At 54.3% G+C, this 24,783-nt stretch overlaps 1 protein-coding gene across 2 annotated transcripts in view; it reads right to left on the bottom strand.

Annotated features, from left to right (window-relative positions):
• Window positions 1-23,397, bottom strand: part of SMIM41 (small integral membrane protein 41) — a 42,150-nt gene extending 18,753 nt beyond the window's left edge. Inside the window, exons 1-2 of one of the 2 annotated variants that reach the window (XM_059934609.1) lie at window positions 22,987-23,397; window positions 19,713-20,223 (exon numbers count right to left, since the gene is read on the bottom strand). In XM_059934609.1, the coding sequence (XP_059790592.1) occupies window positions 23,122-23,397 (276 nt within the window). In that variant the 3' untranslated portion in view covers window positions 19,713-20,223; window positions 22,987-23,121. Of the gene's footprint in view, window positions 1-19,712; window positions 20,224-22,986 lie in introns of those variants that run through there. The other variant, XM_059934610.1, reaches the window with a different exon arrangement.
• Between the last annotated feature and the right edge of the window lie 1,386 nt (window positions 23,398-24,783).

Below are 24,783 nucleotides of genomic sequence, written 5' to 3'. Positions count from 1 at the left end.
AGCCACCATTCACCTCCCTGTTAGTCCCTGCCTGGTCTTCTCTGAAGCCACGTGGAACACAGCGGCTCCCTCCTCCGTGAGATGCGGGCAGGGGGAGACAGAAATGGCTTACTAAGCACCTGCTCTGTGCCAGGCACTTGGGGTGCAGAGGCAAGCAGCGTGCTAGGTTCCTTGCCCTTAGGTCACGTGACAAGTCCCTGCAATACAAATTGAAAAGGAAGAGAACAGCGAATTTTATCGAGCACTTAACTATGTGCCAGACAATGTTCCAGTGCACTTTATGTGTAATAAAATCATTTAGTTGTCCCAAAAGCCCTCAAAGCTGGGCTCTGTTAATTATATTCACCTATGCATTGGCCCAAAGTCCTGCAGACACTATGGTGAACCAGAGTTCATGCTCAGAGGAGCAGGCTGCTGGAGTTAGCAACTAACTGCCTGTTTTAAGTGCTGGCCAGAGTTTCGCTTCTCAGTTTAAAGGGTTTCTCTCTTCCATCATCTCCAAAATACAAAATGCCTCTTCTCCCGAGAATGGCCCGCGCAGGTGGGAAGGGGCACAGTCCTCTGGCGCCATCTAGGGGCAGGAACATGCATTGCAGAGGTTTAAGTGCCGCCGAGGTGGGCGCCCCCGCCTGGTAGGGACCCAGAGGGACTAACTGCAAAAAAAATCCTATTAGGACGTCAGGCACCTCCCACCTCCCACCACGTGGGTGTGGTTCAGCACTGTAATGATGACTGCACACCTGCTTCATCTAGTTGCCAATCAGAAGACGGCTCCCTGCAGAACTGTGTCCCTAAAACGTTATTGTTTCTTTGGGGGGGGGGGGGATCCCAAGCCCTTTTTATATGAACACAGGTGACTTTAAGTTCTGCAATCTGATGCTCTGACAGACGGCTTCATACAGTCCCTGAGCACTGTTAGATTGTCCCTGATTCTGGAGTTAGGTAGACTTGAAACAGAGACCTTACTGGGGGATGCATGTAAGGGGGTATCACTCACAATACTGGCAACATTCTTTTCCTTAGGATGGGGGTGGGTACATGGATATTCATTTTATTATTTGTTAAACTTTGTCTATAAATTTTTATAGATATGAAATATTTTATTTAAAACGTATTAATTCTTTTAGACAAACTTCCCAATGTTTGAAACCAACTCTATTATCGCCCAGTTGTACCCACAATGAACCACAGTGAAACAACCCTGGAGGCAGGCCCCCAGGGAAATCTCAGTTTCTGACCCCACGCCAGCCACCCAGAGAATAAAACCAAGCCCCGAGGCCAGGAAGCTGCATGCAGCTCTATCCTGAAAACTCTGCCCCTTGGGCTACCGAAGCTTAATGTGCAAGAACTACAACGGGTGTTTCACTCATTTGACAAATAGTTAGTAAGCACTTACTATGAGCTAAACACTGTGTGAGGTGCTGGGAATCCAAAAGTGAGCTAGGCATGGCTCCTTCCAGCAAAGAGGTGACCCTTTTGGAAATGAGTTCTGACCGTAAACAACAACAGGACAAGATGGGGAGTGGGAGGTGCCATAAGAGGGAAGGGGGGGTACAAAATGATCACTTCTATCTTGGAAAATCTGGGAAGGCTGCCAGGAGGAAGAGGCCTAGAGCTGGGCCTTTAAGAGCACTAGAGGTTGGCTGCTGGAAGGAAGAGACTCATTCCAGAAGGAGGGAAGAGGGTCAGGAAAAGCCCAGAGGGAAAGGATCCAGGGGTAGGTTTAGGGAACAGCAAGAAAAAGATGGATTTTAGAAAAAGAATCCTGGAATCTCAGGCAGGACAGGTAGTTTGGTTTGCTATAGTGGCAGGCCTGGAGTGGGTCTAGACTTGACTCAGGAGGAGTAGGGAGCCATGGCAGGTGTTTGAGCAGGAGAGTGCCCCATCAGAGTTGCAGCTGTGTGCTAGGTGCTCGGAGCAGGAAGCAACTGAAGCTGACCAGTGAGCTGGCGGCGTAGGCCTGTGCTGGGAGGGGCGAGCAGAGGGAGAAAGGATTGCCCCTTCGGGTCTGTCTCTGTCAGTGAGTCTGTGCAGGGTCAGGAGTCATGTGGCCGACCCTCCCACCCACCCACCCGACCAGAGGAGGTGGGAGTTAACCAGACCAAAGCAGTGTGTGCACAGCACACACTGGGCCCTGAGGGGCCACAAGAGATGCAGGACAAGAAGCCCAAGCCCACCCATAGGAGCCAGGGGCAGCTCCCTGGAAAGTTGCCTCTACGAGGTGGAGCTTTTAGGAGCCCACTGAGCGCTTTCCTCCCACCAGAAAAATCCCCCCCACCCATCTACTCGCTAAGGACTGCTTAGATGCACTGCTTAGATCCAAACTTTAGTCCTTGTAGTAGATTGCACTGCTTAGATCCAAACTTTAGTCCTTGTAGTAGATTGAATGGTGGCCCCCAAAAGATATGCCCACGTCCCAGAATCTGTGAATATGACCTTATTTGGCAAAAGTGTCTTTGCAGATATAATTAAGGATCTTAAAGTGAGATCATCCTGGATTATCCAGGTGGACCCTAAATCCAACGACAACTGTCCTGATAAGATACAGAAGAGAAGGGCCTTCCCTAGAGGTCCAGTGGTTAAGACTCTGTGCTTCCACTGCAGGGGGCACAGGTTCAATCCCTGGTTGGGGAACTAAGATCCCACATACCGCGCAGGACAAAAATTAAAAATAAAATAAAAATTAAACAAAAAAAAGTTTTTTAAAGTTTCCGAAAAGGAGGCATGGTTACATAGAGAAGGAGAAGGTGATATGAAGGCAGAAGCAGAGGTCGAAGCGATGCAACCAGAAGCCAGCTGTCATTGTTATTATACTGATGCACAGAGAGGTTAAGTGATTCACCCAGGGTCACACAGCTTCTGAGTGATGGAGCTGAGATCAGTAGCCAGGTTCCTGCCCGCACCCTGAATCATTACAGGAGCCTCTCCCATCATCTAAGTGCTCCCTGCTTTGCTTCTCTCACAACACTGCTCTGTTTCCTTCTTTCTGAGGACAGCCTTGTAACCAACGCCTTTCTGCCCCAGCTGCTGGGAAAATCGAGTCAACACTAACACCCAAGTACAGCAATGGGACTACCCTTCGTAGTCCCACCAGCTTTGTTTTCTTCCCAATTAAGGGGCCCTAGTTTTCTATTTTATTATTAATGATAGCCTGCTTCTTTCTAGAGAGAATGCGGAAGGCAGCATGTATTAAAGACATAGCAGTAAGACCAACACAGAGAGCTAAAACGCTGGGCCCACAGGAAACAGCGATTGTACAAGGCTGACCGAGTGGCCACAGATGCTGTGATTAAGCGTCCGGGCAGCCAGGGTGGAAGAGGAAAGCTGATCTGTTACTATCTGCAGGAAGCAGGCTCCTTTCTCAGTGGGAACAGAGTTTTTCCCTTATAATAAACTCAAGTGAAAGTTGCTCACATGGTCCTTGGTATAGGGAACACTGAGTGATGTGATCCACTGGCTACGTCCTGAAAAACTATTTTTGCAGCAAAAGGAAAGTGTATTTCGTGTGATTCTTGGCCAACGTCAAGGGCACCGCACTGAGCCACACTCAGGGAGGGAGAGTCATCCAGGAGAGAGACCAGCATGGTCCAAGGACAGACTGGCCAGAACTCGGAGACCCAGACCTGGATGGATGGCTCGGCCCTTCAAAGCTGTGCCCTAAACATCCTCCACAGGCTTTGGTTTGTGAAAAATCGTGTTCCCTGAGAGCAGGGTCTAGTCTTTTCGTGTCTGCAGTGCTGCTCCCGGCTCAATGCCCTCAACAGCTGAGCTGGTTGGGAAGGTGGGCAGAAGGATGGGTGGGGCCGGCACCACGCCCCCTTGCCTAGTGTGGCGGGCACTTCCTTTGCCCCCCATGTCTGCTCTCCCCTTCTGTAGAAGCAGTGGAGCCCTGATTTGTCACTGGGCACATGGGCGCCCTGGTGTTTCCCAGCACCCCGGGCAGCTGGCCGTGGTCATGCAATAGGACAGCCAACAGGATGTGAGTGGAGGTCATGAGTCCCGCCTCCACTTTGAGGAGACACCCTCTCCCTGTCTCGCCCCCTTCCGCTGGCTGGAAGCCAGAGGTGGGGTTGGCAAGTCAGCGTGGATGGAGCTCGCCTGTCAGCGTGTGGAGCAGCAAGACAGAAAAAGCCTGAGACCCGATGCTGTACAGCTGCTAAGCCAGTCCTCGATGTTCCTACCAGGACGGTACAGGACAGAAAACCAAGTTCCATCTGCTTAAGTCACTGTTATTTTGAGTCTCTGATGCATGGAGAATGGATAGCCCAACTAATACCCCAGTGAACCCAGGAACTCGGGTGAAAAGCCATCGTCTTTTGTCCCTGGGTGCTGGGTTCAACCAAGCAGTCTCCCCTGAGGCTAGTTCCCAAGTAGAAGGATGGCTGTTCCCACTGAGGCTTTTCACGCATTACCTCTTCCTCACAGCAACCTTGCAAGGGACTACACACTGTCCCTGTTTGGCAGATGGGGAAACTGAGGCTCAGAGACATGACCAAACCTGCACAAGGGCTCAGAGGCACTGAGAGGGGGAGCCAATCTCAAATCCAGGTCTGCCTGCTCCAGAGTCTTTGCTCCCGTGAGAGAAATGAGAATTGTTCACCACTGAACCAAATGCAGACACGCTGTTCTCTGAGCGGGGGAGACCCGTGTCTGCAGGAAATGCCTTGGTAAGCCTGCCTGACGTCTGAGCTCAGATCCCCCAGGTCTGCGTGACGGGTGGTGACAGTCAGTCGGCAGGGCGCACCAAGCGCGGTGGGGTTTCGCAACCCTACTGAGGCCTGGTTCCCCAAAAAATCCACTGAGTGCGGGGCGTGGCGGAGACCCCACGGGAGAAGGGCCCTTGTGTGGGCAGGGACCCAGGCTGCAGTCAGCTGCCGCAACGTTTCAGATCTCCTCCAACTTAGTAACATAAACAGCATCTGGTTTATTGTGCTCACGGAGTCCAGGGGTCAGGGGGCTGGGACAGGGTGTGTGTTGGGGGTGGGGGCTGCGGCCTCAGTGGGGAGGACTCGAGGGGCCGAGGGTGGCTCAGATGGACGTCCGGGGCTAGAATCATCATCACTCCAGCTTCTTCCTTCACATGTCTGGACCAGACGATTCAAAAGCTGACCTGGGCTGCCACTGGCAACTGGAGGATCCACGCAGGCCTCTTCACCTGACTGCTCGCGGCATGACAGCTGGGTCCCAGGAGGAAGTGTCCGGAGAGGGTCATCGGGAAAGTAGCGTTCCCAGAGGCCCAGGCCAGCGCTGCCTGGCTTTTATGACCTAACCTTAGATATCATATGGCATTGCGTCCACTGTGCCTATTGGTGAAGTGGTCTCAAGCCCACCCAGTTTTAGGGAGGGGACATAGATCCCACTTCAAGGGCAGGAGTGTCAAAGAACTGGGGGCCATATTTTAAGCTGCCTGGTCCCATAACACCTGAGGGTACCTCTTCAGTCGACTTACCTGTATGATTCCAGAGTGTTCTAACGTCAAAAAATAACTCCCCTTCCCATAGCTGATGCCCAGAATTCCCCTGGAAAGCTTTAGTCTTTGAGCCCCCGCCCCAGCCCCAGCCGCCATGGGGACTGTGCTATAGGCCTGACCCTCCTTATGCCTCAGTGTCGGCAGGTGGGCTCACCAGGTCTTTCCAGAGAGCAGCCAGTGGCTAAGAGAGGAAGAGAGAGCACCTGGGCCATTGTGTTACACCAGAAGTCCATGCTGACTGGACGCCCGGGAAGGGGGAGGGAAGGAAAGAAGGGGGGGGGGGGTCCTAAGGTCCAGGGGTAAACTTGGCAATGTCACCATTTAGCTGGTCCTCTCACAAGCGTCTGCCTCACCCCCACCTATACCCACTGCCCCACATCCCACTGGCTTTTGAGAAACAGGACTCCTGTCCAACGCTGTCCCTCTGAGGGTCCCTCCCCACTCCTATCCCCCAGTCTGGGGTGGCCCTCTCTCTTTTAGAGCCAAAGATCTGTTAGGAGCAGATTCAGCATTGTTTTCCATTCAAACCAGCCTCCTCTGAATACTTACTGTATCAGCAGTGTAGGAAACAAGCCAATCTAGGTTAAGAAAGGGGGGTGGGATTCAGGGAATTAGATGCTTATAAAATCACGGGTGGAGGCAGGAAGCTGGCGGCTTCCAGTGGAATTGTTGAGTTCAAGGACACACCAACATACCACCAAGTCACCATCCGCAGGGCAGGAATTGCTGCAGCAATGGCCCCCACGGCACCTCCGCCTTCCAAATCCTGCACAAGCGGGATTTGCATTGGCTCTACCTAATGCACTCTAGCTGCAAGGGAGTCTGAGAAGGGCGGTTTCTGGCTTTCTGGCCTCCACAGTGCAAAGGACGCATTGAAAGAGGAGGGAATGGATGCTGAGATCCAGGGCACCGTACCCAGCACAGATGACAAGGAAGGAGTTTGCTGGACCCATCCCCCTCCTCTCAGGCACCTGCAGAAGGTGGGGTCTCTCCTCCCCAACACGTGTCCCCCGATTTATTTTTCCTGCCATTGCTGTGTCATCTCTAGAGCCATCAATCGCCCTGTGGGCTTCCTGGCCTGAGTAAGCTGACGTCCTCTCTGATGCAAAGTGGAAGGAGATGGGGTGACACTGGCTCCCTTTGCCACCGTGTCCCTTAAATCTCCCCCAAAGGCACATTTACTCCATATGCAAATTTCTTTACTGAAACATTTACATAAAAGGGAATTACCTCTTCTGAGAGAAAACGGGTAACTCTCCAACTGACTTGGACTTTCCCTTGTGGCTCACTAAGGAATGTACCTAAAGACGAGGGCCTTTCCAAGGAAGGGACTTCCCTACACGGTGTACCCCCCTCCCACCTCTCCCTCTCTCTCCCTCCATCTCCATCTAGCATCTGCCTCTTCCTGCCAGATCCTCCCCCCTGCACCTTCCATCCTAAAGCCTCAGGTCTGGGTCCTGCAACCCTAAATAGTGTCCCCCGCTTCAGTGGGGTGGGGAGAGGAAGCAGCGCCTGGCTGCCTATCCCTACAAGCCCTGGGGGGTTGGGGGATGGCTTGGAGGAAGTGGGGTGCAGTCCGGCCTGACATTGACTGGAATCCTCCCATTGGGTTCCTTTTCATGATTCCCACTGGAGGGAGCTAGACACCCACCAGTGCCTTTGCAGGTGGCTCCAGCCTAGAGGACCACGGGAGCACCTCCCAGGGACCAGAAGTTTAGACAAATGAGATTCAGAGGAAGAGCATTCCCACATTTTCAAGGTGCCTGTCCTGCTCCAGAGGTCATCGGGTCCCCATTAATCCGTCCAGAATCCTTCATTTCTTCCTGGTCCCCCAAGGCCTAATGGAATCAGAAGAGAAGGGCTCTGGCCTGGATTACCTTCTTTGGTTCAGAGCTTCCCTGGGAAGAAATGAGGGTTCTTTCAACTTCCCTAGCACACTTTCAGGGTGCCTTGGGAGCTTAGAGGAGGGGGTTTAAGCTGAGACAGACAGCCCTCCCTCATTCCCACCACTGCATAAGTTAGGGGGTGCGGGGGGTCGGGGGAACATGGTAAGGGGAACATGGGGTGAGGAGAGTTTTGCCGTGGGGCTCCTTGGAAAGTGGCTTCCTTGCCCTCCTAAGAGAGCCTCCCAAATCCATCCTCCCTCTCTCCCAGGACCTGGATGGGAAGCCACAGCCCAGGGAGCTGCTATGCCCTCTTGGGCCACACGAGGGCGCCAGTCTCAGGTGGATGCTGCACCACATCTGCCTGGAGAGAGACCACTGACTCCCCAGGCCTTGACAGACTGAGCCCACATCAAACCAACCCTGAAGTCCATCCTTCCTCTACACTGACCAGTTGGTCGAGCCGAAAAGCTCCCTTTACTGCTTAGCCCAGTGTGAGTGAGGTGTGTCCTTGCAGGTGAAAGCTTCCTGCTAACTCCAGGTGCTTCTCAGGATTGTGTTCCCCAGTCTCTTCTGACCCCACCCCCAATCACCACCCCTACTACTGGGCTAGACGTGGGGAGCGCAGATAGGAAGGAAGCACAGCCGGACTCACAGAGAGACAGACAGACAAATTGTCGCCAGAGTGCTAAGTGCTGCAGTACAGCTGTGCTATTGTGAGCGTGACCTGGCAGGTGTGGGGTCCTGGGGTGGGCGCTACAGAACCCCAAACAAGAGGTGTGTTTGAGCTGAGTCTGGTGTTATGCAGGTAAACAAGTGGCTCCAGGCTGCAGGACCAAGGGCGCCCGGGCATGAAGGCAGAAGACAGTCGACACAGGCAGGGAGCTACGGGGAGCTGGGGTGGCTGGAGCGGAGGGTGCATGCGGGCACAAGATGGGGGATGCAGCTGGACAGGTGCACCTAGACGGGGTGGAGGCATAAACCAGGTTAAGGAGACTGGACTTTATCCAGAGGGAAATGGACAATCAGGGAAATTTTAGGTAGTAACGTGATTACAGGGCAACGCTGGCCAATAGAATTTTCTGCAGTGATGGAAATAGTCTGTATCTGCACTGTCCCATACGGAAGCCACTAGCCACATGTGGCTACTGAGCACTTGAAATGTGGCTACTAAGACTAAAGAACTGAATTTGTAAATTCTACTTGATTTTAATTAATTCAATTGTAGCCACAGGTAACTAGTGGCTACAGTAGTAGACAGTGCAGATCCAGAGGAAGGACTGGAAGGGAGATTTGGAGGCAGGGACATCGGTTAGGAGGCTATGGAAATGGTCCAGGTAAGGGCCTGAAGACAGTGGCAAGGAATTGGAGAGGAGGGCACAGATGCTAGAGGTGGATGCTAGGAGGACTCCCAGGGTGACCTGGGTGATGGGAGGCTTGCTGTATCATCACTGAGAACAGGGACCCAGGATGAACAGGGGTGGAAGAGGTGGCAAGGTCAACTTTGGACAAGCAGACATTGAGACGCCTTGGGACATCCAGGTGTATGGGCGTCTAGTAGGTAGTTCTGTATGTGGCTCTGGTGCTCAGGAGAGAAGTAAAGCTGGAGAGAGAGATTTGTCAGTCACCAGTGGTCACAAACTGGCAACCCATGGGCCAGCTTTGGCCACAGGTGGAAGTTGGGATTGGCTCACGCCATTTTTTAATGGATCCTACATTTTAAAATCAGTAGAATTCATATAAAAATCTGGATTTCCATCTCCTCTTGAACAATCAGAAGATCTGACACCATCAGGCCTGAATCCCTCATGCAACAGTCATCTCAGGTCCCTTAGAGGGGCGCCCTACGTTTCCCGCCTAGCCCTCGTGGGCACTGTATTTGATCACCCGATAGTATATTGGGTAGCTATGGTAGATGGTTTTGAAAGAAACTCACAACAATCCCCCCATCCCACAGGCCCCTTTACCGTGTGCCTTTGCCCCTTCTTTCATTAAGAATCTCTTAACTTCCACTCTTTTAAGTCCAGCCACACAACCAACATGACAACCACCAGCCGTAACCACAGCAGCCAGAGTTACACTCAGAAATTAAAGTTCAGAAGGTATAACATGGTAAAAACATACCCAGGTAAGGTCAGATTCATCTAACAAAACATCTCTCAACCAATGCAGCCAACTTCCCCACAGAGCCAGCCCATCAGGCCTTCAAGCTTCCGAGCCTTGGCCCCCGGTCCCCACTCCTCAGCCAACAGCCCAGGCCACCAAGCCTACTCTCTGGGTCAGTTCATTTTAGCCGACAAGGTTGTTGACTGGCAGTAGAGATTGGTAAAACCAAAGCAAACAAAATAGCTATTCAAGGAATGGGCTTCCTTCGTGACAATCATGTTAAAGGGAAACCAGCCAAGATCTATTGTGTCGCAGGAACCACGGAGCACGGTGAACTTTGGGTAAAATAGTTGTGGCACACTGAAATTCTTGAATCACATTTGCATCCTGCATGAAATTCTTGTACATATTTGGCCATTGCTCCATGCAGAGATTTGTTTCACATAAGTAGTAGTTCCGAAATGTGTTTTTTTTAAACTCTCTTTGGAAAAAAAAAGTGAATTTAAATTTAGTAATGTGGCATTACAGTCCTTGGAAATAAAATTAATTTTATACTGTTGTTCTGACAAAGTAAAGGAAATGCACGATCCAAAGAGGCATGATTTATGCTTTTTTTTCCAAAGTTCTTCTTCTCTTCTAAAGGGAAGGTTTTCAATGTTTCCCCAAAGGATGTTGGTTGGAATGGTGGTCCCATGGGAGGCTCCTTTTAAAAAAAAAAAAAAAAAGAGGAGGAGGGGGAAAATCAATTCTTTGGTCAAATCTGCTGGGAAGTGCTCTGTGCTTCTCTTAGAGTCATCATAATATTGGCATAACAATGCCTCTTACAGGAACTGCAATAAAGAAACAATTTTAACTTTGCCTAACGCAATAATCCCCTAATTTATTAGACCACAGAACCCTATTTTCAAGCAACACCCATTAAAGTCCCTTGAGGCTGGAGGATCATGGAACCCACTTTAAGAAACACCGCCTTAGCCACCGGGGGGAGGGGAGGTGGGACATCAGCCTTGCTTTCCACCAAATGGTTTTCAAATATTCATCATTTCTCCCAAGTGACAAAGGACAAACTATAAGTTTCTACTTTTAATTCATTTCTCCAACAATTCCTATAATATTTGGTGTCTGATAAAGACATTTTAAATGAAAAGATACATTCAAATTTGGAACCAAACAGGCAGCACGATGTTCCTATTCGCCTGCCACCTGTGCCTTTGAAGTGGCTGTTTCTGCTCCAGCCCTTTCCACAGCCTCTGGACCTCGCTCCCAGGTGCTGGAACATGCTGTTCCAAACTTCAGCCAATCACACAGCCCAGTCCTCTCCACCCGGCTTGCACACAGGAGAAATAAATGTGCTTTTTTTTTTGGCAAACCCATGAAGAGTGATATCTAAAGAACGGACAGTATTGAAAGCATTTGGAGTTATTGGATTTCCTCACAAAACCTCATTGTTGCTAAATCCAAAAGATGAGCATGACGATATCCAGAAGTCTGCCGACTATCCCCCTTAAACTTTGCTGTCATTTCTCTAAAGCTTCCTTTCATGCCAGCAGCATGTCATATGATCAAACTCCAAGGTGCCTCAGCTAGGTTCTAGCACATTTCTGGGAGCTAACACATCTTTCACTCGAGAGAACTAAGGGGCTAGAATCCATTTATACTTTCTCCCTCCTCCCCACCCTGTGATCAAAGAAGAAATTTAAATTCAAAAATTTAATTCATTCAAAAATCGATTTCCTCATAGCCTTCTGTGTGCAGTGAATGGAACAGCAAAAATCCCTATCCTATTGGAGCTGACATTTAAGCAGATGGCTCAGGCAGAGAAGTTTCCAGCTAACATGGTAGCTCTTGTCATGACAGCCAGTCCAAGGAGGTAAATCTACTTTTAGTTGAGTTGTTGGTTTTTTTTGTTTTTTGGGGTTGTTGGTTTTTTTTAATATTTATTTATTTGGCTGCGCTGGGTCTTAGTTGCGGCACGTGGGATCTTCGTGGGGCATGCGGGATCTTTTTTTAGTTGCAGCATGCAGAATCTTTAGTTGTGGCATGCGAACTTAGTTGCGGCATGCGGGCTCTTAGTTGCGACATGTGGGATTTAGTTCCCTGACCAGGGATCGAACCCGGGGCCCCCTGCATTGAGAGTGCGGGGTCTTAGCCACTGGACCACCAGGGAAGTCTCAGCTGGCTTGTTGTTTTGCAAGGAAGGGATTCAAAGTCAAATAGGAGGGTTCACATGGGCTGTCAACTGTGGGTGAAGAGCTGCTGTCATAGGGGTGAGGAGTCCAGGCTGCTGTGGGGAGAGACCCTGGCAGAGAAATGCCCTAGGATCTCCCCCCGGTCCCCGTGGAGGGAGCAGAGACCCGGGCTGCGGACACCTCCATCACGGACCCCTGAAGCCTGGGGGAGCAGCTGTGTACAAGGCAAGGTGACTGCAAGAGGAACACAGAGGGGACAGTGAGGTGAAAACATTAGGGATCCTCAAGTGGTACAAGGGACCGAGTTAGTTAAGTCAAGTCGCCCGCACAGCTTGAAACCCTAACTGGATCCTTTGCTAAAATACCTCTTCAGCCTCCAGCAAAGTTCAGTGTGATCTGGGCCAAGGGAGGGGGCCAGCCAGGGACAGGGACAGTATTCCAGCAGAAGCTGTGCCACTTGCTGGCCATCTGGGGATTCTTGGAGGAGAATAGCATCAGGCAACAGATGCTCCAGCCTGAGAGCTCTCGAGTCCGGCCCCATAGGCATCCCTCTGTCCCCAGACACCGCTCCCCTTCCCGTGGGGCGTGTCCCCTTCCCACGCCCCTGCGCCATCATTGCTGGGTTGCTCTCTGGTTGAGTAGAGCACATTCTTTGGTGGCTTCCTGAGAAAACATACGAGAGAGGTGCAGGTTCTGGCTCTCCGTGGAAGAGCTGGTCAGCCTCTCACTCATCCCCCCCACCCCACCCCCTGACCTTGGCTCTCACCATGGCCCTGGTCCCTGGGCCTCCTCGCTGTTTGCCCCTTAACTGTTGGCTCGGGTGGGCTCCTTCCTCAGGCTCCCAGCTCTTGCTGTTCTGCTGTCCAGAAGGCTTTTCCCCACTTACCTTTATTGCTCTTTCTCACTCCGGTCTTTACTCAAATGTCACCTTCCCCATGACCCCACTTAATACTTCAACCTTTCCCCCGCACTCTCTGTGCACCCTCCCTGTTTTGTTTTTCTCCACAGCCCTTATTACCACTTGTTATGAATTGCAACCCCCCAAAAACAGATGTGTTGAAGTCCTACGCCCCAGGACCTCACATGTGACCTTATTTGCATTGCAGAGGCAATTGGTCAAATAAAAGTGAGATCACACTGGAATAGGGTGGGCCCCTAATCCAATATGACGGGTGTCTTTATTAGAAGAAAGATATTTGCAGTCAGGTGCACAGGTGTCACGTGGAGAATGCCACATGACAATGAAGACAGAGGTTGGAGTTACGCGGGTACCAGCCAAGAAACACCAAAGGGTGCCAGCAAGCCACGTGAGCTCGGGAGAGTTCCCGACAAATCACAGAGGGAGCATGGCCCTGCCGACACCTTGGTTTTGGACTCCTGGCCTCTATAACTGTGTGACTTTGTTATGGCAGCTCTAGGAAACCAATACGCCATCTGATATTCTCTGTTTTAAATTACTTGTGTTATTTATCATCTGCCTCACCTCACAAGAATGCCAGCAGCACAGGGGCAGGGACTTTTTATCTGTTTTGTTCACTGCTGCATCCTCAGGGTCTACAGCAGTGCCTGGCACAGGTAAGTGGTTTATAACATTGGTGGAATGAATGAATGAATGAAACCTATCATGCCTCTGTACCACTGAAGACCGGGCGCATGTCTGCCGCTACCCCTCCCTTCCCACCCCTGGGTGCCTTCTGTGAAGCATGGCTGGCCCTCCATCACACCACCCTTTAATGCAGCTCCAGTCACCTGCCATCCACCCTACCTGAGCTACCTGAGCCCACCCTTGAACTTTGGTGTCACCTGGAACTGTCCCATCTGGGTCAGCATCGGGGCTGGACCCAGGGTCTGGCTGTCTTGGGTGCAGATGTCCCCCAGAGAATCTGTTATAATCTGAGAAGTGAGAACAAATGGGAGTCAAGAAAGAGCCCTGGTGGTCCAGTGGTAAAGAATCCGCCTTCCAACGCAGGGGACGCGGGTTCGATCCCTGGTCGAGGAACTAAGATCCCACATGTCGCCAGGCAACTAAGCCTGTGCGCCACAACTACTGAGCTCGCGCGCCTCAACTAGAGAGAGAAAAACCCTCATGCCACAACTAGAGAGAAGCCCATGCACCACAACAATAGATTCCTGCATGCCTCAACGAAGATCCCATGTGCCGCAACTAAGACCTGATGCAGCCAAATAAATAAATAAATAAATAAGTAAGTAAATAAATAAATAAATCTTTTAAAAAAAGAAAGAAAGAGCCCAGGGCCTGGGGCAGGGGAGCAGCCTCCTTCACCCGCAGGTCTGAGGGCTGAGCTGGAGGAATAGAACAGGAGCAGAAAGGGAATCAGAGCTGGAGGGGGTCAGGGCTGAACGGTTCAGGACAGAGGCTGTGAGGATGTCAGGCGGGCAAGGGCTTTTGCTGTCGTTGGGTGAGGCTGAGACACGTGGGTGGGTGTGTGGGTGTCCCGAGAAGGGACACGAGACGTGTAACTGAACACTCGGAGGGAGACTGTCAGGGGCGAGCCCAAGCTGGGGGAATGCCTGACAGGGACCCCCCAGGCCTGAACGGGGGAAAGAGGCCAGCTGGGCAACGGGAGGAGGAGGGTCAAAGGCCCAGAAGACACGGTGGAGAGTGGGCAGAGACGATGAGAAGAGGGAGCAGAGACCCAGGAGGGCAGCAGCTTGGGGACCTCATTTTGGACTCCATCCTTGGAGCAGTGAAAACCCATGCTGGCAGGTGGGGATGGGGGCGTCCAATAGGGAAGGGCTCGACAGTCTACTCCTTTGTAAAAGACCGCTCTGGTGCCCGTGGAGAAGGGGTGGACAGAGAAGCACCGATGGATGTGGGGCTGTGGGAGAGGTGGGGCTGTGGGAGAGGTGAGGCCGGTGGCCAGGGATGGAGCAAAGCTTTCTAAGGGGTAGAATGGACCACATCTGGTGATGGGTGGCTGTGCAGGGGTGGGAGGGGGTGACTCGAGGACAACTGCTGGGGAGGATGTGGTCCCTCGCGAGGATGCTGCGCCCGGAACAAAGGGCTTCCTCCCCGACTTCCGTGCTCCCTCTCGCTCATTAAGCTCCCGCCACACCAGCCTCCTTTCGGTCCCTCAGACGTGCCAATCTCACTCCCACAAGAGGACCTTTTGCCCCGCTGTCCCTCTGGCAGGAACACTGTGCCCCAGCCCTCAGCCTGGCTAGATCCTCGTTTGACCAGGTCTTGACGCAGATGCCGCCTCCTCGGAGAGGCTTTCCCTGACCACCTCCACCTAAAGTCGGCCCGCAGGTCTCCGCCCCATTGCCCTGCTGTGTTACCATCTGCAAATGACCATTTGTTCACACGGCCGTCAAACATCCCCTCCCACCAGCACGTGGGCTCTGTGGCGGGGTCCCTCTGTCTCATTTACCACGTATTCTCCAGTGGCTGCCAGCGGAGCTGCTGAGGAAATCATCGCAGAACGGACCAATGCATTAACGCGGCGTTCAGGACCCGAGTTAGGTTGGGGCTGCAGCTTTCAGAGCCACGGCATACAGATGGCAATTTAAGCTCCAGGAGAGCAGAGGAGCACCCAGGGCAAGAGGGTAGGGTAAGAGGAAGGCCTCGGACAGTTCTGAGACGCTTGGCATGCAAGCCCTGGGCGAGGAGAGAGGAGGTGCTGGCACGGGACCTTCAGAGAGAGGTGAGACTGGGACGAGGCAAAGCAAGACCTCCCCAAGGGCTTGCGGCTGGGAGCCAGGGAGCCTGGATTCAACTCAGGCAGGCGCTGCAGGGACCTGGGGCTCATTCCCTGAAATCCACATCACCTCGGGAATTCCCCGAAGTTGGTGTTATCCTTACCCCACTTCACTAATGAGGAAGAGGGTTTCAGTTACCCAGTGAGTGGTGGACCCAGAGTGTGGACCCACTATTGCAACGGAGCCCACGGTTTCAGCGTCTCCCCTCCACATCACCAAGCTTCCTCCCTAGCTATCGCGGAAGCCACGGGGACAGCTGTGAAGAGGAGGGAGAGGTCGGCAGTAGGTTGAGTGGCCAGGAGAGCAGCTGAGATAAGAACTGAAAAGCAGGTTCAAGCAACCATCCGGGGGTGGATCGTGACCGGTCAGCGCCAGTGTAGACAGGAGCCAGGCTGGAGAGGAGTGAGTGGGAGGTGAGGACGCAGGGACAGCAAGTGGGGGTAACTTTGGAGAAGTCTGATTGTAAGGATGAAGCAAGACACAGGGTAGTAACTGGAGGCGCCCTGGGTGCACAGGAGGGTTATTTTAAGGTGGAAGAAACCTGAGTGTTTTGAAGTTGGAGCCAGCAGAGAAGGAGTGGTTAAAGGAGCATTAAAAAAACTAAAGTGAAGGGGGTGAGGTGCAGAGGTGGAGAGAGCATCCAGTGGGGGGGAGAGGGGTCCTTTCCTGGGGACACATGGAAAGCCCCTGGCTCCAGAGGAGGTCTGGGGACAGAGTGGAGGGAGTCTTGTCGGAAGGCGCCTCCTTTCTGTGAGAAGTAAGAGGTGAGGGCATCTGAGCAGAAAATGAGAGATGAGGGGTGGGGTGGGAGCAGGGGCAGAGGTGAGAGTGGGAGTGGTCTGCAGTAATTCAGCTTCGGCAGAGCTGGCCGAGGCCGGAAAGGGTCCCGTGTCGGTCTGGTGACCATTCTTGGTGCCATTGGTGAGGTGTTCTTTGGGGGCACTTGGCAGGCATCCAGGGCTGAGGTTGTACCAGGAGGGCTCCATGCGAGGAGTGAGGTCAGGCAGTGGGCAAATGGGATTGGGGCAACGCACCACGGAGTCTAACCTGGAGGAGAAGAGAGTCGGGGTGGGGAGGCGCTGAGGGTTAAGGAGGAAGTAGGGACAAATGAAAATGTTGAAATGCACAGAGTGAAAGAGTAAAGGTGTGACATAAAGCACAGCAGCATCTGAAGTAGGGACTTCAAAGACGGAGTAGTTTCCAGCTGTGTCAAGGTAAACAGAGGAACCGTGGGTGTGGGAGATGTGGCTGAAGTCTCAGCCCTCCGGGCAGGATGCAGGCCTCACAGAAGTCACTGCAGCTTGGAAGGGAAGCACAGTAGCCGTGGAGTAGGATGAGGTCTGCTGTGTGTGCGTTTTGTGTTGTTTTGTTTTGCCTAGGTGAGCCGTGTGTGTGTGTGTGTGTGTGTGTGTGTGTTAGAGCATTCACACATACAAAGGAGTAAACTATAGAAAGGAAACCCATCCCTCTCCCTACAATGGCTTTGCCGGCCCAGAGGGACCACGTTCCCACTTTCTTCTGTATGGGGGCTCCTCCCCCATCACACAGGCTTAGGGCAGTGGTGGGGAGGGGTAGCTCAGGGAAGCCATGTGCTCCAGAAAGAAGCCTTCCGCCCTCCCTCCCTCCAGAACTGCGGGGCGGGGGGTGGGGGTGGGGGTAGATGGACACGCCCCAGTTCCAAAATCCTTTGTTACCCGGCTTCCCTCCCACCTCTCTGGGCGCCCCTCCTCCACAGCCCACCATGTCCTCTCGTCCTGCCCTTAAGGGGTGGCCTGCTCGGCCTCCTCCCTTCTCCCCCCAACCTGGTCCCTTCCCACAGCTTCATTTTCTGCCTCTAGAGTCACCATGGCCTGGAAGTCCCTCTGCTGAGCCCCAGCCCCATACACTAATTGTCCACCTTGGATGTCCCTAACGTGCTTCCAACCCCACGCACCCGAGCTGGACTCATCACCGCCCCCTCTGCCTGCGGCGCCCCCATCTGCAACAGCCATGAGTCAGTTTATGGACACCCAGCCTCTGTTCACCCCAGGACTGAACCGGGATTAGATTTGGTGAGGCAACAGACCGCTCCTTTAGGCCTTGTGGTTTGGGGTGTCTGAGTAGAGCACGTGACCAAGGCTTAGGACATTCCATACTGGCAGCACAGTACCTCCAGGGTAACACACAGCCACAGCTGTTCCCAGGGTTTGGCCTGAGGGACCTGGGACCTGAGGGACCCTAACCCCGCCTCTTTCGTGATAGATATGAATCTGAGAGGCCATGAAGCCAACATCCCCTCTTCAAATAGAGGCTGAGACTAATAACAGGCACACTTACTGTGCCAGGCTCTCTACACATGGGGATCTCATTTCATCCTAACAAAACGTGTACTAGCTCGGCCCCACTTTTCCCCACTCTGAAGAGGAGGGATTTGAGCCACGAGGGGTTAAGTACCTTGCCCAGGTCACACAGCTAGAGAATGTGGTGCCAGCTTTCCAATCCAGCCACCTGATTCCAAGGCCTTGCTCTGACCACGAGACCACCCTGTCAGAGGCTGACAGAGGCTGCAGACCAACCAAGCCATGGGAGGCATAGAGGCCAGGCCTGCTCTCACTGTCAGACCTGAGTCAGGGCGGACCTGAGGCCAGAACTGCCGCTAGCCTTTGCAGTTATGTGCAGTATAAATTCCCCTCTGCTCAAGCCAAATATCTTTTGGGTTTCCTGTAAATTCAGACCAAAAAGGTCGTAACTGATAACACAGCCCCTCAGTGGGTGGCAGGCATCACCACCCGCTCAGTAATTCAGTCCAAGAGCTGGGGCTTCGTCCTCCCTGCTCCCTCTCCTTCATCTCTCACATCCAACTAGAGACCAAAGCCTGAATCCCAAACATCACTTGGATCTGCCCCCTTTTCTTTCCACCCCAGTCCAGGCCACCATTTTTTAAAAAATAAATTTATTTATTTTATTTATCTATTTTTGGCTGCACTGGGTCTTTGTTGCTGCACACAGGCTTTCTCTAGTTGCGGCGAGCGGGGGCTACTCTTCATTGTGGTGCGCGGGCTTCTCATTGCAGTGGCTTCTCTTGTTGCGGAGCACGGGCTCTAGGCATGCGGGCTTCAGTAGTTGTAGCACGCAGGCTCAGTAGTTGTGGCGCATGGGCTTAGTTGCTCCGCGGCATGTGGGATCTTCCCCGACCAGGGCTCGAACCCGTGTCCCCTGCATTGGCAGGCGGATTCTTAACCACTGCGCCACCAGGAAAGCCCTTTTGCTGGGTCTTGATCACAGCCTCCTTGCTGTCTCTCTACCTCCAGCCTGCTCCCACCCACAGACTTACCCCCCATTCCCTAAGATCCAGATCTTACCATGTCACTTCCCGGCTTAAAACCCTCCAGAGCCCTCACTGCCTCCAGGGTAAATTCCACTCCCGTCCAGGCTACCACTCCTCTGGTCTCACGTCCCTTCACAGCCAGCTCTACTTACCTGCTTCTAGGGTACCACCAGCCCCACACCCCACTGCGCCTCTGCCCCGGACGTTCTTCCTCCCCTTCTTCGCTCCGTGAATGCCCATTCAGTACCCCTTCCTCTACAAGCCGAGCCAGTCACGCTCTGCTCCTGGCTCTGTCAACGCTGGGCGCTTCTTACTGTCTGCGTTAGCTTCAGTCTCGTAAGCATCACTCTTTACTGGACTGTGAGCTCCTTGAGGGCAGGGCCTCTGCCTCATTCATCTCATCCGCAGCCCCAGAGCCAGCCTGGCACAGAGCAGTCCCTCAATAAACACTCATGGAAAAGATGAATAATCGGAGTGTTCCCGGGAACAGGGTGGGTGGTGGGTGGTTCTATACCTTTTCTCTGGGGGTGGCCAGGTTCGGAGGAAAAAATAACAACGTCACATGACGATCACCGCCTTTTATCTACAGACAAGCACACTATATATTTGATCCTCATGCCATTGTTGCTTCCATTTTATGGAGGAAGATACTGAGGTTCATGAAGGTTTACAGTGTAGAATTCAGTGCACACGCTCACAAAATCCACTCTTTTTTTGAGGCACAAGCTCTGGCCAGACTATGATCAGACGTCAATAGGTCAGCTGAATGAAGACGTGTTCTTGCCCACACTGGCCACAGGGGGGCAATCGATTGTTGGCGTGAGAGTCACTGCCCCACTCTTACCCACCCTTGGAAAGCTTTGGATCTGGGTGTGGAAAGGGAATAGCCAGCGCTAAGGAGAGACCAGGGGAGAGGGGCCATGTCTGGGGTTGCTATTTCAGGATCTGCCAGAAACAGTCCAAACTGGAGCGGGGCCCGGGGGTTACCGCTAATGCCAAGAGTCAGGAGCTGGAAACATAGACCGTATACCCCAAACTTGCATTACCAGCATATTTAATAACAAGCCAAAGGAAGAGATAGGGCAGTGATGGGGCATTGCTGGGGCACCCAAGACCTCCAGATGGGGGACAGTGACCCACAGCCCTCAGCAGGGACAAGTCACTGGCTTGTCAGACCACGGCCACCCTGCATCAGAGATGGGACAGGGCCCAGCAGGCAGGGGGCTGGTCAGCATCTGCGGGCACTGAGCATCCTGGGGGTGTAGCCTCTTCAGTGTCCAGGACACACAGCAGTTCCCCGGGGGCCCATTCATTCCTGGAGCGCTGACCTCCCAGACCCACACCATGAGCACTTCAGGAGGTTGGATGGAGCAGATCAGAGGCAGCAGCTGAGTGCAAGGATCCCAAGTTGAGGTCTCAGCACAATCCAGGTTTCTCCCAGGCTGTCATCTGCACCGCACATGGATCAAAGGTAGCAGGAGTTCCCCGTGCAGCCGGTGCGCTGGAATGAGAGCTCTCTGGGAGACAGACCACGCAAGGCTCGGGAATCTGTAACAGACAGCCACCCCCTGTCTTTGCTGGGAAGGGAGCCAAGGAATGACAGACCTTTCCAGCTCAGAGTGAGACTCAGGGGCTGGAGGAAGGTTAAGGCAAGACGTCCAACCATCTGTGGCCCCGGCCTTTCCATCAAGGACAGCATAGGCTAATGGGCCATCTTGCTGGTGACCAGGTGCCTGGCCTCACTCCACGGCACTCAGACCTACAGCCATGCCCCACCTCTCCCTCCCAGCCGGAGTCTGAGAAACGCCTTGACAGCAGCACCCGTTTCCCAGTTTTCTAAATTCTTTTCCTCCCCACTCAGTCTGACAGCCTTGACCAGGGTCAGAGTTCCACAGCAAACATCTCAGTATCTTTCTCCAGGAACACTGAGGTCTCCAGCACATGCCACGGGCCAGCTACCCAAGCACTGAGCTGAAGGGACAGCAAAGGCAGGAAGTTGGATGAAGAAAGCCTTTGCCTACCCCCTCTTCTCTCACCCCACCGGGACACCCCCAGCCCTGCCTGGGTGCGAGCAGACACCATGATGCTGGGGGCACAGTCCGTCCCTCCATCAAATCTCTCTACGCCTCTAACACCAGCCAGACTTGAACCCAAAGGCCAACGCAAGTCATCACCTTGACCTCCGATCCCTCTGCCCTGTCCACTTGGATTTTTTTTCCATAGGTGTATATATTCCAGCTGACCCTCTGAGCTCACCCCCACCCTCAGGTTCGGGCCAGGAAAGCTTAGCCCAGCTGGTTGGGGAGTTGCTGAGGCACCTGGAAGGCCATTCCCAGCAGCAAGAAGGTATCTAGCAAGGCTGCTGGGAAGTAAGGATGGGAAGGAGGACACGGAGCGGGAAGGGAGGAGTTGAGGTTCCAGTCCCGGAAACCATATGCCGAATGTGGTGTGAAGGTTCATTCTTTTGGGAAGAGAGGCCATATTTTGCATCAGCATCTCAAAGAGTGGTGAGAAATCAGGGAAAGAGAGGACAGAGCAAAGAGGGCAACCCAAGGGGTCCTTCTCACTCAGGGATGCCACCCCACCCCCTGAGCTCGGAATCAAGCAGGAGCCCCAGGGTCCAGTTCCGGCTCTGTCATTCACTTGAGCATGTCACTTTCTTCTCTCTGAGCTTCCCCATTTGTAAAATGAAGGGTTCACAGCAGAACTGGAGACGCTGTCCCAGATGGGGAAGGAGAAAAGAGCATAGTATGGAGATGGGAGAAAGGATGGAAATGCAGCAAATTCAGCAGAACTTATGGGAAAGGGGGTGGGTGAACCTGGACACAATAAAGAGGGGGAGTTCCAGCCCCTCCCCCAGGACACAAAGGGAGGTGGGGAATGTTCCTGGGCTGGCCTGCCGCCCTAAGGCCAGGAGCAGTCACAAACACACACACACACACACACACACACACACACACACACACCTGGCCAGCCCTCTCTCCAAGGGGGTGGGATCAGCATGCCTGAGGTGAGAAGTCCACAGCTCAGCAAGGCCAGTGTGGCACAGCTGTCCGGGATTAGCACCAAATCCTGGGCTGCTCTGCACAGGGATCACACGTCGTCAGCTTCACAGCTGAACCCTGCCCACTCCGGCCCCTCACCCTTCATCGGCCCCTCCTTGCCAGCACTCACTCCCTTCTCAGAGGGAAGGTGGGACCCTGCCTCTGCCCTGGCAGGCAGGGGAGGGGTTTTAGAGTGGGAGGGGCAAGAGAGGTCAGAGGCACCCCTGGTGAACAGCCCCACCCACAGAAACCTGGGAATCCCTCGGTACAACACTGAACAGAGGAGACAGACACAGAAGGCTTCCCTCGCCAACCCCTATGGCTCTGCCCAAGGCAGCCTTGGCCTAGAATTACCTTGTCTTTAGGCCACCCAGGCCCTTCCCTCCAGATGGTTCCTGTCCTTGGAGAGACAGAGGCAGGAGGGCCAGATGGAGCCCCTACAGCTGGGAACCCTCAGCCCCAGCTTCCTGGAGCAGCGCGCTCCTGAGGCCCCCCAGCTGTTAGGAATCTTGTCACCTACCCACCCCCCCGACGCACACCCCAAAGCCCCTTGCTCTGGGACACACACGTCCCCCCACCTGAGCAGGGGCTGGGGGGAGGAGGCCCCAGCACACCTCCCCATCCCCCAGGGTCATCCAGGCTCCTGGCTCTGCCCTAAAACTCGATCCACACTCCCATCCCTGCCTCAAGAGGGAGGCCACAGCGAGGAATCATACCCAAACCCCTCTCCGGGGAAAAGGCTTCCTGAAGGAGAGGACGGGAGGAAGCAGAAGCCGGGGGCCTGGGTTGGCTGAGTCCCTGTGGCCATGGCTCTCCCCAGCCTCCCAGTGGGATGGGCAGTGCTGGGGTGACACCAAGTTGGGCCTTAGCACTAGGTGGGGCTGGCGCAAAGCGGGGTGGCGTGGGTGCAGGGAAGAAGGGCCCCCCAGCACGCTGTGGCCCCTCCAGACTCCCTCCTCTTTGATCCGCCCTGCTTCTCCCTCTCCCGCAGTTACACAGTGACCTAGAAAAAGGCCGTGGGTGGGTCGGGGCGCCGCTGGGCCGGAGAGACGACCGGGAGAGGGAGGGAAGGGCAGCCTCTCCGCTCAGATCCCGGCACCCCTGGGATAGCCGCCGGCCCCACCCCGTGGGCTTCCAGAGCTGGAACGGGAGTCGCTGAAAAGCTGGGTCTGTGGCTGAGCGCAGCGAGCCCGGTCAATACGACGGTTTCCAGCCCCTGCGCCCCCAGTCCCGAGGCGCTGCGGCTCTCATCTGGGCGGGCTCTCACCTGTGTGCGCGCGCCAGCATCGCCGGAGGGCTTCCCGCTGCAGCCGTCTGGCGCTGGGGGCCGCTCCCTCGAAGTCGGGCGTGGAGTCTGCGGGCCGCCGGGAGGCCGCGACCCCCGAGCGCAGCCGGGCGCGCCTTAGGAGTCATCCTCGCCTCCGCTGGCGCCGCCGGGCTCTCCCTCCCGGGACGCGCGCAGCTCTCGGGCCAGCAGCGCCGTCAGACCCTGGGCGCGGAGCAGGAGGCCGGCGCCCAGGAACAGGAGCCCGCAGAGCACGAGCAGCGACAGCACGCCCAGCACCGCCGCCTGCACGGCGCGCGGCCCCTCGGGGGGCTCCGGCAGCACCCCCGACTGGTTGCAACAGGAGCTCAGCCAGGCGGCCCGGGCTGTGACGTCCGCCTGCGAGCCGTTCATGCTTCACGCCGGCTGCCCAGAAGTGCTGGGGACCGCCAGATGTGCGGGAGCCCGGGGCCGGCGGGTGGGCGGCGGCCGCGTCAGGGAAGGGCCCAAGGGGCGGATCCCAGGCGCCGTGCGACCCCACCCCCTGCGTCGGAGCGCTCAGGCCCTTTCTAGACAAAGGGCTCCTCCAGTGTAGCTATGGCCCAGAATCCCAGGGCCGGTTGTTACTTCTCGGCCCAAAGGCCCACACAACCACGCACGCACCCAACCGGCCAAATCCAGGAGTCCTGTCCCCAGGGCTCTCCCTCCCCGTTAGCAAAGGTCAGGAGATAGCCCTCCCTCAGAATCCCGAAAAGATCTTCCAGACCACATCCCAGGTGCTGGCAGGGTGCTGCCCCCGCTGAGAGGGACACGGGACAAACAAGGGCCATCCCCACTCCTGGGCTTTCTGTCCCTGGGCCAAAAAGGTCAATACTGCTAGGTGGCCCAGGTGGCCACTGGGACAGGAGACAAATGAGCAGCCTCTAGACCCTTAGTGATCATAGCCTTCATCGTGCATCATGCCCTTGGGAGCCTCCTGGGGCTGGACGAGCAGGCCAGTGCCTCCTTGGTCCCAGGGGAGGGAGATGGAGGGCAGGAGGACTTTAAGGCCTGCCCCCATTCCTTTGCTCAGGCCCCAGAGGTCAAGGAGAGTTACAGACCAAGGGGAAAGCACAGATTTGAGTCACCAGGGCTCCTGTCCTGACCTTGAGTAAATCAGTCCCCTACCTCCGGGAAATCACACCACCAAAAAGGGATGGAGATGTTACTGAACTGCCCACTAAGGGGAGCTTGCTGCCAACTGGGTGTCCCACAGCCAAGCCAGGGTGGGAGACTGGAGCAGAGCCTGGCTGCAAAAAAGTAGAAAGTCTGGGGAAGCTGGGATGGAGGAAAGATCCTCCCGCCCAGGTCTCCTGAGAACTCCTGTAGCAACCCTGAGCTCGGTTTAAAACAAAGTCACTGTCGGCAAACACCTGACTCAGCCAACTCCCCAGAAGGGATGAGCTGATGGCCTCTAGGAGGAAAAGAAGGTCCCCCAGACTGCAGCAGGCCAGCTAGGGTCACACCTCATCAAGGACTTGCTGAGAATTGGCCTTCCCCATCTCCAAACCCCTGAGAACCTCCTGAGTTCTCCAACTCCCCAGTGCCCCAGAAGTCAAGGGTAGGACATCAGAAAACCCCTCATGAAATAGCACATGGCCAAGAGTGGCCTGGAATGAGACAAAAGTGCAAACACTTCCTGGCCATCCTGGCACCTAACTGCTCCAGGACCATGGACAAGACCCCCAGCCCCTTTCTCCCTTAGCACAGCTGCTTATGTACTGCTCATTTAGTTTGGTTAGAACTGGCACCTATGTAACA

Source organism: Balaenoptera ricei, chromosome 10 (assembly GCF_028023285.1).
Source record: "Balaenoptera ricei isolate mBalRic1 chromosome 10, mBalRic1.hap2, whole genome shotgun sequence".
NCBI classification, from domain to species: domain Eukaryota; kingdom Metazoa; phylum Chordata; class Mammalia; order Artiodactyla; family Balaenopteridae; genus Balaenoptera; species Balaenoptera ricei.
The sequence above is the reverse complement of the archived record's forward strand: the minus strand, read 5'-3'. Positions and strand labels throughout refer to the sequence as shown.